The 16,058-nt window shown below is 41.5% G+C and overlaps 2 protein-coding genes across 2 annotated transcripts in view; one reads left to right on the forward strand and one right to left on the reverse strand.

Moving 5' to 3' along the window:
• mipol1 (mirror-image polydactyly 1) overlaps positions 1 to 4,189 on the forward strand; it is a 58,528-nt gene extending 54,339 nt beyond the window's left edge. The window contains exon 14 of the mRNA XM_076300604.1: positions 3,391 to 4,189. Within this exon, the coding sequence (XP_076156719.1) occupies positions 3,391 to 3,457 (67 nt within the window). The 3' untranslated portion in view covers positions 3,458 to 4,189. The remainder of the gene's footprint in view (positions 1 to 3,390) is intronic.
• Positions 4,190 to 8,916: 4,727 nt separating this feature from the next.
• Positions 8,917 to 11,905, reverse strand: foxa1 (forkhead box A1). The gene is made up of 2 exons (XM_076299894.1): positions 11,730 to 11,905; positions 8,917 to 10,836 (listed from the first exon to the last, which is right to left on the reverse strand). The coding sequence occupies exons 1-2, from the start codon at positions 11,799 to 11,801 to the stop codon at positions 9,601 to 9,603; spliced, it is 1,308 nt and encodes a 435-aa protein (XP_076156009.1). The 5' UTR covers positions 11,802 to 11,905; the 3' UTR covers positions 8,917 to 9,600.
• Positions 11,906 to 16,058: the final 4,153 nt, after the last annotated feature.

A 16,058-nucleotide genomic window follows, 5' to 3' on the forward strand; every position in this document is an offset into this window, starting at 1 on the left:
CCAGAATGTGGCACCTGAGTGCCGGAGCCCAGAACTCCCCATTGACTGAGAGGAAGGCAGAAGAAACAAGGGGGGGGGTGGATAGATGGATGGATGGATGGATGGATGGATGTGGGGAGGGAAGGAGGGAGAGAGAGAGAGGGTGAGAGAAGTAGAGGAGGGCTCGGCTGAATGTCTAATGGCCCTCTGAATCAAACTTGGCCGTGAGAGGAGCCACACAAAGAGGCCTTTTCATTCGGGGAGGGCCGGCAGGGAGGGAGTGCGGGAGGGGGGGGGTGCAGGGAGGCAGGGGCTGGGGCAGCTCAGGAGGGCAGCGCGTTGACGGCCTCCGGCCGACTGCCGCCTCCCGCTGAGCCACGGTGTCTGTGGCGCTCGTGTGGAGCCGACCAGGTTTCTGGCCCCGTGCCCCCTCGGTGCTTTCGCTTCTGTGTGGGGCGCTTTTTTTGTTGTTTTTTAAAACTTTGTGTTGGCATTTGTTTGTTTGTGCACGGTGGCTCTGCCAAAAGTATTGTAAGAGCAGTGGCCGTTTGACTGACCAAATAAAAACAAGAAAGAAAACAAGACAAGAGGACGAAGGAATTGGAGAGCCAGTGAAATTAATTGACGGGAGGCATCTTTTGTCTGCAGATCGTGATGACTGCCCAATCCCAGCAGCCAAAAAAAAAGTATGGATTTCATGAAAAAAATACCAAAATGTTCTTTCAGTCTATAGAATGCAACACCCACATCACCCTCACTCCTACCCTCTCCCACACACTCACACACACCACACCCCCAACCCCCCAAAAAACAGCCCCAACGTGCGGCTTTTTGAAAAAAAAAAATTTATGCAAGGGTCGCTTGTTTACTCTGCCTCCTTCCAGCTATAATTGTTGGTTTTGCGACACTGTGAATTCTTAATCGGGATTTATACTTTTGCACAGCTCCTCCCTTGCGTGTATGTTTGGGTTTACCGGCCACCCTGGGCAAACACGTCCCTCTTTCCAAATCCCCTCCGCACACCGGTCCACCTTAGACGTCCCCACTGGTCAGACTCGCACACGCTAATTGTGCAAACGTGACAAAGGGGCTGATAAATATATTTAAAAAGCTGGGGGTGAAGAAGAGGAGGAGGAAGAAGAAAAAAAACCTACTCTGGCACACGAGCGGGACAAGGTGTTTGTGTATATGTATTTGTAGAGCAAGCAGAGCAAGTGTGTGAGGTGTTTGTGTGTGTGTGTGTGTGTGTGTGTGTGTGCGTATGTGTGTGTGTGCGTATGTGTGTGTGTGTCCAGGGGATGTCTGTGGTCTATGTGCTTGGCCCTGAGTGTTTAGTGACAACGACCTTTTCTAAATATTAGTGTACCTTTTTAGGCTTCCTCTCTTTTTTCTTCTTTTTCGTTTCCTTTCTGTCTGAGTCTCTTTCCTCTCTCTTTCTCCCTCTCTCTCCCCACTTCAGCTCTCTCTCTCTCTCTCTCTCTCTCTCTAACTTCTCCTCTATACATAGTGTACACACTCATTCCCTCTCCACTACAAGTTGACGTTACACAGACTCTTGCTGTGAGTGTGTGTCTAGAAAAAACACCGTCAGACACACACACACACACACACACGCACACATGCACGCCCTCGCACTAAGGGAGCTCAGACGCAGTGAAACACATATGGCAGCGTTGGCTGGCACAGATCTCGGCGAGCAGAAAAACAGGTGGAGACGCGGGTCAGAGCGCTCCCTGAGGCCACGCCGTAGCCAAGGGACACTCCGACCGGTGAACCAATGGCATGTTTGTGCTGTAGGCTGTTCACTCGCTTTTGTGCCGTCTCCACTGCAAGCACAAACGTTCACTTGTTCTCCTAAACAGTCAATAGCTAGTTTCTTTTTCATATTTAATGTAACATATATGATAAAAATGATAAATGACAAGCATGCAAAATAAGCAATATGACAAACATGCATCTTTAATATTTTGTAATGTTATTTTACATATCAGTTCATAATCAGATTTTTTTTTCTCTTTTTTTGGTTTGTTTTTTAATCCAAGCACAAGTATTTATTGATAAGATTTCATTTTTATAATGTCATTGATATAACACCTAAATTGTCACATTAACTTCCGAAATGATTTTAACATTTTAAATACTAAAAGATAGTTTTTAATGATTTTGATAATGTGCACGTGACTCTTAATGTTGTTCTTCTCCCAGTACTCTAGTGAAGTTTGTGGCATGCATCTTATCAAAAACCTTTTTAAAGAAATCAATTCTTCGGCTGCCAGGAAGCTGAATTATTAGAATAACCTAGTGTTTGGATACGCTGCATAGTAAACAGCCTTACCGCTCTGTGTATTGTTATTCAGTGACAACACAGCAGAGGCTTCACAGAAAATGAGGTTGTCTGTGGGAAGATTTTGATTTCCATACGCGGCTGCATCCCTAAGTGTGGGAAGATCACAGTATAGGATGATTTGGGATGCGGCTAAAATCCTCACTTTACGGGAGGAATCCCAGTGCATTTCCAGGACTCAAACTGGGATTTTCAATTTAATTTGAAAGCTCAGTGGTCATGACTGTAGTCTTGGACATCTTGAATTTTCAATTTGTTCAAGTTATTCAATCAAGGTAGCTCTTTCACACTCTGCAAAATGTTTTTCTGCTCTACTATAGCCAGTGCTCCGAAGATTTTCATCCCCAGGATAAACTTTTTTCATCTGTTTGTTTGTTTATTTGTGCAATTTCCTTTATTAGCTAGTCCTAGGTGTGTGTGTTCATTATATATTTCTGTGACAAATGTTATTGCATTGAAATTCTTCCTTATTTTGTATCATTATTTCCCCCTGCCCTCCACAGCTTTAAACCCACAACAAGAGACCTTCTGACTGTTTGCATTCGGACCCTCTTTTTTTTAACTCGGGTGTTCTGACACCCTGACAAATAGTGGAAAAAAAGAGAATTCCATCCAGCCATCATTTTAGCCCGTCTCTCTGTCTTGTCTCACACACTTGTCCAGTTGGTCTGGAGCAGGACACAAGAACATTCTCCTCTTTTTTTCCGTCCTTTTGAGTAGAACCCAAGAGTCTGTCAATTCATCAGATTAAAAAAAATACTGGACACTTCTGTGGGAGGATATTTTAAGGGATTGAGATGTGGGTTTTGGTACGGGTGCTGTGTTTTGCCCACTTGATGAAGCATGTGTGTGTCTCTTGTCTTGGATCTATTTTTTTTTCTTTGCATCTTTTTCCATCTCTGGCCATCTCTCCTCTTGAAATGTTCCCTTTGTGTTTAAACGTGACCCAGGAGAGAGAAGAGCACATACTCTTCTCGGTCTCTCACTTTTCCTGTTTTTCCCTTTATCCATTTCTCTCTCTTTCCCTCCCTCCCTCCCTCCCTCCCTCCCTCCCTCTCTCTCTGTAGGTTGGAGCGGCTGGTGGAGGTGTTGAGGAAGAAGGTGGGCACAGGGAGCGTGAGGACGGTGATCTGACTCGCGGAGGCTCCACGCAAAAAAAAGGGCTGACCTGCCGACTGACCGGCCGGGCGGCCACATCTGGTGACCAGGCAGTGGCGTTTAGCGCTGAGTAAACACAGCCACAGCCTTGACTGGGCAAACAGTTGTTAGAAGTGGAGCACTCACACAAAAAAAAGCCTCATTCCAAGCCTCGCTCCCAAAAAGAGAAGGAAAGCGGGAGAGAAAGGGGGAGAGAGAAAGAGGAAAAAAGTAGAATTGTAAATGTTTAACCACTTGGTTGTTACTGCCATGCGTTACAGCTATCTCCCTTCCATTCCACTTTCTGCTGAAAATCTTTTCTTTTTTTCTTATTGGAGTATTGATTTTTTTAGCATCACTGTTTGTGTTGATGTGGAAGTCTGGTCAGGATGAGGGAAACCGGCTTCTCTCACACACTGTGTGATTATAAGGTTCAGACACTACAAACTATAAGGTGTTAAGAGCAGGATTTTTATAAGGAAAACTGGTGTTCAGTATTATAACGGTATTGTTTTGTTTGTGTGTTCTATGTACTTCAGAAAAGGGACTTTTGTAAGGAAACTAAATCTATCAGTATTTTAAAGCATTCATTGTAATCCTATAGATAGGGTGACTTGGTCAGTATATTTTATGTCTCACTTTATTTTTAAAAACATTACCCACCATCAACAGTATGTCAGTGAGAAAATATGTATTATTAAGGTATAAAATAAATTCATGGAAATATTAGCAGTTTCTGCATCAATTATTTTATTATTATTATTATTATTTATTGTTTGTTGACATAGGCTACTTTAATTGAATGATATAGCCTACACAAAAAAGCCAGATATTCTACGGTTTCCTGTCCCAAAATTCATGCAAAATGATTTATGAGCTAATGCTTCCTAAACTCTGTCGTTAGCTAATATGTTTAGTCACCAGAGGGCTATTAACTTCAAATTAAAGATAACGCTGTCTGTTTGACTACCTGTATTTATCTAAGGTTCAGTTCTCAAAAGGTACTAATTTGGGACATATCTTTGGGTGGCAGAGAGAAGTCCTGTATCATCCCTCTGATATTAAATCAGTAAAATACTTTTGTGAGGTGTGTTAATATTACGGTTTTTTTCCCCATCTTATTACTTCCTTAATATAAGATATCCGTTTTAGACGTCTTCTAAAAAAAGAATAAATTAAAACTATAGGCCTGAAGAATTTTCACACAAATTGTGAAATGCAAAGTCCTTCCTGGCAAAATATGGGTAGTTGTTTTGATTGAGGAGAGTGTATGGCCCTGCGTCATCTAAAATTGTTTTCGGAAAAGTGCTTTACGTAGGCAATATAATTAAAATGGTTAGCCATGCACAGCCTCGCGAAAAAATAATTGTGTTATACAGTCTAGGAAGTATAGGAGGGAAAAGCTAAATCCATTCCCTCATGTCACCATCCTATAATTACACGAAATTGTGTACAATAGGCCTAATGTTGATTGGGTTGATAACTTTTTTTTAAATGTGCTGTCCCTATTCTATTTCAGTCAGGTGGCTGAACGTGCGTTCTTGGAGAGGCCTACTTTCACATGCGTGGCCCACCTTCAACTATTTGACCGTTTTTCAGTCCTGTTTGCAGCAACTGGTCGGTAATCTCAAGAAGCGATTTTGCATGTTGATAATTCCCAAACATGAGAGTGCCAAAGAGATCGGATGACCTTTGCTGAGGACTGTATACCAACCAATTATATCCGCATCGTTTACGTTTCCTTTTCTCATATTGATGAGTTGACCCTCCCGAGCCCTGTCCCCGTCCCAGTGTCATTTGCTTGAGGAGGGCAGTGCAGTGACTTGTGTACCCGAACATGATCGATTATGTACTCAGAAATATGTTGGATGGGCGCACTGGTCGCTCTGAAAGTTATGGTGGAAAGAAAAGGAGGTGTTGGCTAGGCGGGACATGCTGCTGTGTTGCCCTCCCCTTAGATAATGCTTGACACCAAGACAAGCTTGTCGATTTCTCCTCCATTGGTAACCGTGGAGATCGCACAACCTGGGTGTCCCCCACTATTTAATCCACGAGGTCTCTGTGTAGGTTTCTCTGTAGGATAATCCTACTTGTAAAACAAGTTAAACTTTCCGTGTGTACGTGTGGACGCCTGGGTTGCAAAAAGCATCTGTTCCTGAGAAATATCGAATGTTTATTAGGCCTATGTATTTGCCCCACTGACATCAATCTTTCGAGCTGGATGTCTATATTTTTGCAGCAGCCGACTCAGTGCTGTAGGATTTGGGGGCTCAGATAATGTGCATCTCTCCATGGAGTCCTGCCGGGTGCTGCACCGGGCCATCAAAGGGGGATCCTGATTATCCATTTTGAGAACCAATCGCACGATGACATGACTACAAAACAAGTTTTTATACGCTTTAATTAAAAACGCGTTCCAGCAGCCACGGTGCTGAATGACCCTTAGAGAAAAGCGTGACTGATCCTGTTGCTATAACGACACCAACTATTTCCAAGCCTTTTCACTTTGCACCGTCCATCCACACATTTTGACAGCAACTGCACTTGGCTACTGTGAGCCCTAAATCAGAGCACGTAGCAAGTCACACCTATCCATGAAGGTGGACTTCCTAAATAGGCATGCACTTTAAAAATGAACCTTGTAGTCTTCAAATCTAGCCATCAATTGCAAAGTTGCATTTATTGACTAATATGACCCCCAGGAATAGACCTAACTTAAATTAGGTTATTGGTGTGGTGTTCTATGGTAATCACTCAAGATGATTTAGTGTAATTATTGGTTTGCCTCTGCATTTAGTTTAATGTGAAATGTAGGATGATGCAGCCTACCGGTATGCTAATCTACTCCTATTCTCATTGTTCCATAAATAAAATAGGCCTAGATCAAGTGCGATCCTGTTCGCTGCTTCTCAAACGGTAGCCTATAATAAAGACACTAAACACGAGGCTACAAGCAGGCAGGCGAGGAGACCACCAACCTAACATAGTCGGCGCATATTAGGAGGGGACAAAGCCTTAATAAACTTCTTCCGTATAATTTTTAATGGAAAACCAGCTGCTACTAAAGCTGATTTCGGATAGAGATCTCTCCCTCTTCTCTCCCTCTTCTTTTGAAAGCCCCCTTTCTTTCGCGTGTGATTTTGAAGGGGTATTGCTTTGCTCTTTTCGTTGCCTGAGCACAATTGTGTTATTGGAGATAATTAATTCAATCCCCATCAAAAGGTATTAGGAGCGCCTTGGTCCTGTAGTGGCTTTCTAAAACCACAGAATGAAAAGACAGAGAAGAAAGATCTACGGGTAGGCTTGCTGATGGCCGCTTTTGAAGTAAAGGAGTTGGCGCATTGTAGTAGAAATTTTTGTCCATAAGGCTGAAGAAAGCGCCAGTTCTTTTGATGGCCTTACGAGAAATGCCACATAAGTTGGAAAACAAGACGCTAGTGAAATCTCGTTGCTGGACACTGCCCGCTGATAGCATATGTTTCGAATTAATAAAGGCTGGTGGACTTCAGTGAGCGCACTCGATGCTGAGACTGACACAGGTGTAGCCTAAAATAGGCTACTTACAACAACAACAACAACAACAACAACAACATAATAATATTAATAATAATAATAATAATAAAATAATAAAGATGTATTTAGTTGAAAATAGTCTGCCTTTAACCACGTTGTAGGCAAACTAATTTGTCCGATTCACATTTTTGTGACATCCAGGGAAGCAAGAAATGGTCAAAGTATTTCTAACATGATAAAAAATTGTGAAATCTAGGCGGAATAATAATACACAATTATTGCCCCTCACCTTTTATCTTTCGACATTTCTAGCAGCAGCGTCCACACCGCAAAGGCAAACCTTTTTCAACAGCTGGGCAAACCAATGGACACGATCCATGTAAAGTTAAAAGATTTCTCATGCAAACAACTTCGCTCTAACGGGAGAACTTTTTTCAACACGTAGGCCTACTTGTGTTTCTTTTGTCAATTAACCAATTGCCATTACGCCTGCAATCTCAAGTGAGGGGAGGAATAGCCTACCCCTCGGTCACACAGACCTGAGGCCATTTCTATTGTCAATTGATCATATCATATAGGTAGATGTTATCTCATTGGTTACAATATCGAAATCATTATTCGTTATTGTTTATATATGCAGATATTTGACGTGGACAAGGCATAGGCTACCTTCAGTTTTTTATTAATAGCCTACAAATTCGACAAGTAGTGCATTCTAAATGCATTTTCAAAGCAATCATTTACAAATTCGACTGTGCGAAATCATAAAGCTGTTCAGTATTTTATAATAATAAAAAATAATTGAGGCTTTTGTTTTATAGGCTATAAGGTAGCCTACCATCGACACTGATTCGCTATTTGGCACAATAGGTAGCCTATCCTTAAATTAAAGAAAATACATATTTAATAATAGCCTACAATCAATAATAAATAAAATTAGCAAGAGATTTTTGATAACCATTTTGAAAACGTTCCTAAAAGAGTTTTTCCTTGTAGGCTACATCATATAAAAAGCATATTCCTTAGCCTATGATCTTAAAATGGACTATTTGTCTACCTGAACAATTGAATATGTTTTTGAACTATAATTTCAATAATCATCAATGCCATTTTCACCTAGATTTTGTTTGCTCAATTGTAGATATAAATGCGTCAGCGTATGCTACAATTACACTATTATAGAGCTGTGAATGTATATAATTTCACCTTTCACATTTAAGTTCTTTAAATAAACGTTTGTAATAAAAGTTTTAATTGGATATAAAAATGATCAAAGTTATTTACAGCCTACAAGATGGTTAATGTCCGAGCAGAAGGGAATGTCGGTAAACCTGCCTTTCCATGTGATTTCATGATGCTCAGTTGCGCTTCTCCATTTTATTTACGCATCAGGGGGCAATTACATGATAATTAAATGAATTTCACGGTTACTCAGCCAAAATGTGTGTCTACAAAATACCATGATCAAAGTCAAATCTGTTCAGGTTCAGGAGCCCCTCGTGTAGGTTACGGTTAACAAAAAGATGATTTGGCCTCCCTATGATATTGTTAAAAATCCCATTTAAAACGCGATCCGATCTTTTATCAGACAGGTCTTTGAGGCTCTAGGTTAGTTATATTTGGATTTTCTCTTGGTCACTTACCAATAATGACTGAGACAAAATATGGACCATTATTTCTTGGGAAAAGACCGTAATATTTCGACAGAAACAGTTGAAAGGGGGTGGGGCAGAATATATTAGACCTATTTAGCTTGAAATAAAATTAGCGTGTTTACATTGTGATTGTTTAATTCCATTTAGGCGGTATTATAGGCTAATTAAAAGAGAAAAAAATATAAAAGGTAGCCTACTATGATAGCCTAAAATGGCGATAAGGACTTTGCATGGACGCATGACGTCGATAGTGTAATTAGAAGAATTACAACAATGTGAATACCGTGATCAGATTTTATTTGAACGAAATAATTTAATCACATAGAAAGAGAAAAGGAAGAAGCAAAAACGTGAAAGGCTTCCCTGATTCTTCAGTGAAGATTCAATCTGTCTGCATAAAAGATGTCACCAACCACTGAAAGTATTTGCTTCATAAAGAAATACATATTTTTTTATTATTTCTAATGCAGTTTCAAGTTGGAATAAAGTTGTTTTGATACAAGACTGGGATTGAAACGCCTTTGTCAAAATGGTAAATAAAACGAAAAATGTAAAATATGCTAACAACATAAAAATCACTTGAAACAGGTGCTTTGTTTTTGTATTTTGTTTTGATTTCATGTTGTTTTGATTTTTTTTTAACCTGCAGCACGCGTTCCACAACACCACATTGACCTTCATTCATGCACATTGTAACACACGGACACATTCGTCGTTAGAGACTACAAGTTTGGGGAATACAACATTATTTTACAAGTTCAAAATTGTTTAAATACACTTGCGATGATTTACATCTGGGGTATACAATCTTTCATGGAAACACGTTTACAGAATAGTTTATAATACACTTACACATTCTTACATTTGAAAGTAACAGTCCTTTGCACTGTGTGCATGCAAAAAATAATAATAAAATATAACATAAAATAAAAAGATTCTGTCGGTCCTCAGATCAGTAAAAATGAGAGGATACTAAGATGTGTTTAGGACCGGTCTGGAATACACACCTTGATAGTAAGACGCCTCTATTGCCGAAGGGTCCATTGTGGCTCTCCCAGCCATAGATGCACTGCCGAGGGGCAAGCTGGAAGACATCCCTGAGCCATAGGATGAATATTGCAGTGCTTGTTCGTAAGCTTTCATGTCCAGTTTGTGCTGTTGCTCCGATGAGGACATTAAATTATTAATGGAAAACGGGTGGTTGAATGAGTAATGGGGATCTTTAAGGTGCAGCTGGGTCTCATGGCCCATAGAATGCGGGGCCAACGGGATTGATGACAGAGACGTGGCCGAGCTGGCTGCGGGGTGCAGGGGTGGCCCGCTGCTCTTTAGTTCAGTGTGGTTACCGCTTCTGTCCAAGCTGTGGGGACTGGAGGACTGGTTGGAGCTGGAAATCGAGCTTGTGTCCATGTGCCCTGGTTTGGAGTTGCCACTGTCGTGCGCCGGAGAGCCAGAACCGCCTGTCTGGTCTTTCCTTCCCTCTGCTCCCTTAGTTGGAGACAACTTTTTCTCACACTTAAAGCGCTTCTGTCTGCGGAGGTAACAGCCATTTTCAAACATATTTCCAGAATCGGGATGCAAAGCCCAGTATGAACCTTTGCCTGGTTTATCCGGTGACCTGGAGACTTTGACGAAGCAGTCATTGAAAGACAGTGAGTGTCTGATGGAATTTTGCCACCTTTGTTGATTTTGGCGGTAGTAAGGGAAGAGATCCATGATCCACTGATATATTTCACTGAGAGTGAGCATTTTGCTCGGTGACTGCTGGATAGCCATTGTGATTAGCGAAATGTACGAGTAAGGGGGCTTGGCATGAGGGTAACTTCTTCTGAAGGTCTTGTTATCTCTTGCCCTGTTGATGTTAGTTTGGGCATAGGTCATGGGACTCATCGTGGGGCTCATACTAGAGTAAGGATTCAGTGCGCTCATGGAAGCTTGCTGAGCGGACATGGCGTTCATATTAGTGGGACTCAATGCGGTGCCCATAGGTGGTACTCCACCACTTATTCCATTCATTGCGCTGGAGGCAGTCGGCATCCCTGCCATGGTTCCTGGGCTAAGTCCTGCACCCAAGCCGGGGTTGGCATAAGACATGTTGAAAGAGCTGGAGGTCATATTCCCACTGGTGGACATGCTCATGTAACTGTTCATGCTTTGCACGGAACCCAATCCTGCGTTCATGCTGGTGTTGGTCATGGGTGAATATACCTGGAACAACAACGTTTGAACACTTCATGACTATATTATGAATTTGTCATATTATCCTATGACCACACGCCCTAAACGATATGACAACCTTGCCTATCCATCCATATTATACTGATCATTTATTTCGATGTGCATCAATGAAATATTACTGTTATTCAACAAGTAGTTTTAACATTTTGAATTAACATTTCAAACGAAATTAAATAACAACGTAAGATTAAACGTAGTAGATAGGCTACTAAAAATGCGTTTCACATCTTAACTTAAACACTTATAATCTTGGACATAAGTTAAACTCCAATGTAGTAATGGTTGTGCATGCCCTGCATGCGTAAAAGGTGTAAATGCGTAAAACAACTGATTAAATGCATTGTTTAAGGGTAGGATATCAAATGCAGTCCAATCAAAATAATTTAATCTCATTGCAGTTGATAAAGGAGGCATAACTATATGATTAATTGCAGAAATACTGTAGATTGGAGAAAACTGTTAGCCTGTAAAGTTACGGTGTTACATTACCATAATTATATAGAAATGTTGGTAAATGACTGTTCTGGCACTAGAAAGGCGGCAAGCAAGTGCTCTGTGCCCATTGTCACGACTGGCACAGTAACGGCTTGTGGTAGGCCAACTGACGAGATCAGTGCTGCCCCCAAGCGAGTTCAACAGACTCATGCTGTTAAACGGGTCGCTTAGATGTGTTCAGATTCTACTTCTAGTTTTTTAAACGGACCTACTCGATGTGGCTAGCATAAAGAACAATCTTTAAATTCAGCATTAATATCAAAACAATGCATTTTATGTATAATAACGAGTCTTCCGTTGTCTAGTTGTTCAACCTACTCTGATTATTAAACAGTTCAAGTAAAAACTCATTAAAAGTTATGACAAACCTCTTGCGCGTCATTGTAATAGCTGGTCCAGTCGGGAGTTTCGTGACCTTCCATCTTCACAGTGCCCAACATTATGGTGGAAATCCGCAGATGGTCAACATGCAGTTCCCAGACCCAAGTTTTCAGAGAAATATGTGTCCCAGCTTATTGGTGCGCTGTCACCAGCGGGATGTGGCTTGAGGGGGTTCGTCAAAGTGAGGAAATGTTGAATGCACGGTGACTTGAGAGCGGTGTTCGAAGATCTTCCCCCTAGCTGTTACGTAGAAAATGGCACATCCCACTTTCCCCTGTTCGTTTGGGTCGCTGTGGTGACACCTACATGCGCTTTGCAACTGCTGCGTCTCTTTCCGATAAAATCATTTCATTGGATAAACGCACATATATAAATACATATAGCCTAAACGAAACATAAAATAATATAGAATTTTATTATTCTACGCATAAGTCAACACATGTTCCACATATGAATCTTGAGTGTAACACCGACAACATAGCATACAACGACAGACAACCAATTACAAGTCTATTAAAAATAATTTGCCTTGGTCCTGAATTTTAATTTGGTCATGTCCGAAACATCAGAGAGAAAACGAGCAACTGAGGATTTGCAGGCCTAATTTACTAATGCTTAGGCTACTAGTAGCCCTACTGACTATTTGAAGATGCACTCTCACACTCTCACAAAAAATACATACAATCACGGTGTAATTATGTACGAACAATTCACATTTTATTCATGTATATTCTCAGTTGTTTGGCATTCTGCATTCTTAGGCCTATTCTTGTTCTTGTACAAATACAAGGGAATGTGTGACGCAAAATTCACAGGGCCTGACAGATAGCCTTTGTAAATGCGCCTGAAACAGAAAAATGTGCAGAGGAGTAAATTGTGTTTTTGCATGTGTCATATCCTCAGAATGTAAGCCAAAGTGCATTTTCCTGTCATTGTTATTCTGACAAGAAACTGTGTATCCACGCCTACAGTTGCCAATACAAAAAATCAAACATTGTTTGGCACAATGACGTCAGGAAAGCAGGTAAGTTACCGTGAATAGCCTAAGCAGGCTGTCAGTTCTACCCAGGCCAAGCCTACCACAGTTTAAAGGGGATTGGTTATTTTGCATTGTAGGAGTTTTTTTGTGATCAAAATGAACACTGAAAACATATGCTTTGTTTTTTTTGTCTGGTTGTATGCAGTGGTAGGCTATATGCAATTTTGTAGTGGGCCTGCGTTTTTTCCTATCAGAGATGGGCCTAGCTCTTCATGAACAAAATATGACGACATTGGGTGTGTTCGTAAACTGTCACTCCGATCGGAGCACATAATTTGATATGCACTAATTTTCTAACACACACACACACACACACACACACACACACACGGTGGTTACTGAGAGAGAGAGAGAGAGAGAGAGCGCGAGACTCCCCAGTCGCGTGCTGTTGCTGACATGGATTTACAGTTTCCCAACCTGTAAACCCGTTAATGAGCGAATGACATCGATAATTATCCACTTCTAGGGGATTATCTCCAAGTGATCTCTAACACCATTAGAGAGGACAAATCGATTTACCCGAACCATGAAGCACGGGAAATTAAGCCTGGTGGTAGGCACTCAAAGGATGCGCGTAGACAAGTCTCCTACGATCCTACTCAAATGCCCATAAACAAATGACTAAATTAATTGGCACCTAAATTCTAAATCATGACTCCCAACCAGGGGATGGTTTGCATTTTATAGGCTATTTAGCCGATCCTAAGATCTAGAATAGATCAACAATGTAGACCCTGCTATAATCAAGTCTTGTTTCAGACAGACCACAGGTAAATTTGTATTCTGTAATGTTCCCATATAGGCTTTGGTTATATTGATTTCCTGATCGTAGATATACCCTAATTTCAGGCCATTTCTTAATCATTAGCCTATTTTAGTTTGTTAACGTTTGCCAATGTTTTGACAAATGGCAAACCTTGTATTTATTTATGTTCTCCTAAATAGTACTTAAAGCACTATACAGTTTATGTAAAAATACACATTTCTTATTACATTGCTAAGCGATAACGTCGGAAATATTGTAGGCCTATCAATAAAGCTTGCGGGCCATCTTCGCACGCGCAATGTTACATTGTACAATGTTACGCACAAGATTCTAGAATCTTTGATGTTACGGTTCACTTTTTTCCCCCAGGAAGTTCTTCAGCTCCTCGCCTGTGTGCTTTGGTTGCTAGGAGATGCAGGTCGTTTTACTGAAAGTTAGCATGCACAGTAGTTTAGGCTCACCAGTAACGTTAGCCTAGTAGTCCCACTGAAATCAATTCACTATTTATCCTACTGAAGTAAAACAGCTTTATTAAATCCTTGAAGACATCTTTGAGAACATTTCTTAACAGGTAAGTGGGCTATAACTTGTCCACTAGGTTACTTGACACGTCATTTTAAAACGTCGTCACAGCTGAAGTGGTGCAAAATATGAACTTAATTATGGTCCTGCAGAAAGTGGATACACTATGACTAATATTTTACTAACTTAGAATGTCGTTCCGTTGTGAATTCTTTGGGTTTATGGGTTAGTATTATTTTGATGTTGTAGCCTACTTGATTTGACAAGGAGAAAATCAGCTTAGCTATAGGTGCCCAAGACACAGAGTTACTCAGATGTCAGGACTGATAAACACTTCTCTCTGATTCCAAATAAGCTAAGCCTAAGTTACATATTATCTATAAGCGATAGAAGAAAAAATAATAAATAGGCCTAACATACTATACTTAAAAAAACGCCAGTCATTTATTTCTTTCCTTTCTTTCTGTCACACGCACACACACACTCTAATAGTTAGCCTACCTTAAAAGGGAAATATGCCCAGTAAAAAGGTAATACTGAAGCCCTATGATGAGCTGAGGATGAAGAGGGAAGTAGAAGTGCTTCTCAAGAAGTCCAAGATGGAATACCAGCAAATTAAGGCCAAGCGGTTGCAAGAAAAAAGTAGGCCTACCAGCCTTACCTTACCTTCCGACTGCTGTCATTGGCAGGGGTCAGACCAGTTACCTGTGACCTCCGAAGGTGCAGACCATGCCCCACCGAAACCACTGGAACCGCAGAGTCTTATGTCACCTGGTTTTATGGAGTTCAGAGCGGATCTTTTGCCATCTCCCCCATCCTCTGCTCTCCTCCCTGATAAGCAAATGTCAGTCTCACCCAGTCAAGAGAGCACGCCTCAGAGCCCTGGTGATGAGAGGGCATCTAAAAACCCACTTGTGAATGCTCCTGACAGCCCTGTTGTCTTCAAGCCAGCTATAGCTCAGCTTGCCGGCACCACCAAAGCGGTGTCCATGTCACAGAGGCCGCAGCCTCCACCAAAACCCCGATCAGAGAGGCCCCCGACAGAGACCAAGGTGCGCAAGACGCACATCCACTCTGTGCAGGCACTTGCCCTCGGGACCAGGGAGGCAAAGGCATACACGTCACGGCACCTGTTCCAGCGAGACAGCCTCACACTGAGCTCTGATAACTTAAGTGAGAGCAACAGCAGTGATGATTCAGGCTCAGGTCAGTCCGCCAGAGCCCACCGCGAGGTGAAGAGGAGGAAAAGAAGGAGAGCACGACCTGCACGTTCACCAGAGTCGGACAAAACACCCCTAGGCCAGAAGACAAAAGGACCCATTATCCCCCACAGTGTGAAATCTGCCACAGAGCTTTTGGAGGAGGCCAGGAACATCGCTGGCAAAGAGGTTGAAAGTCAGGAGGAGGCTGCAGCCAAAACTTTGGTGAGGACAGGCCGCCGGACAGTCGACGAAATCATAGCCTCCTTACAGAGTGGGACCGTTGCCTTCTCTGCCTCTGGTAATATGATCAAGGAGCTGATGAAACAGGTGCTTGGGGATGACTACTTTGCGGACAATGAGGTAAGCCCAATGTAGAGATGTGATGCTACAGTTTGTTCTCTATTTAATTATGGGTTACACTTATCAACATAAGAGTGACAGTATCGACATAAGAGTGACATGACGTTGTCATGAACGTGTCATAAACAAGTCATAAACGTTTACGGCATAACGCTTCTGTCATTAAGTGTCATTCGGTTTTTGTCATAACAAGGTAGGGTTAGGATTAGGGTTAGGTTTAGGGTTAGTGTCATGTCACTCTTATGTCGATACTGTCAAGTAAAGTGTTGCCCAATTATGTGACATATTTTCTTTGTCCCTTTGAATACATGTACCATCCCTGCATTTGAACATGACTGATTACCTCAAATCTATTACATGTAGCCTATTCAGAAGCTATATCTGGAGAATATACTGATTTAGGGTTGGAATTAGGCCAAGGTAATAT

The sequence above is a fragment of the Alosa pseudoharengus genome, unplaced genomic scaffold (assembly GCF_046254945.1).
Source record: "Alosa pseudoharengus isolate Yale_2024_CS ecotype anadromous, Long Island Sound unplaced genomic scaffold, YU_APseudo_1.1 YU_APseudo_1.1_scf_22, whole genome shotgun sequence".
Classification (NCBI taxonomy): domain Eukaryota; kingdom Metazoa; phylum Chordata; class Actinopteri; order Clupeiformes; family Clupeidae; genus Alosa; species Alosa pseudoharengus.

What these genes read in the sequence shown, in the direction of transcription:
- foxa1 (XM_076299894.1), bottom strand. Translation starts at nt 11,801, where the DNA reads ATGTTGGGCACTGTGAAGATGGAAGGTCACGAAACTCCCGACTGGACC. An exon ending in ATTACAATGACGCGCAAGAG is followed by an intron (nt 10,837 to 11,729) that starts GTTTGTCATAAC and finishes TTGTTGTTCCAG; the next exon opens with GTATATTCACCCATGACCAA.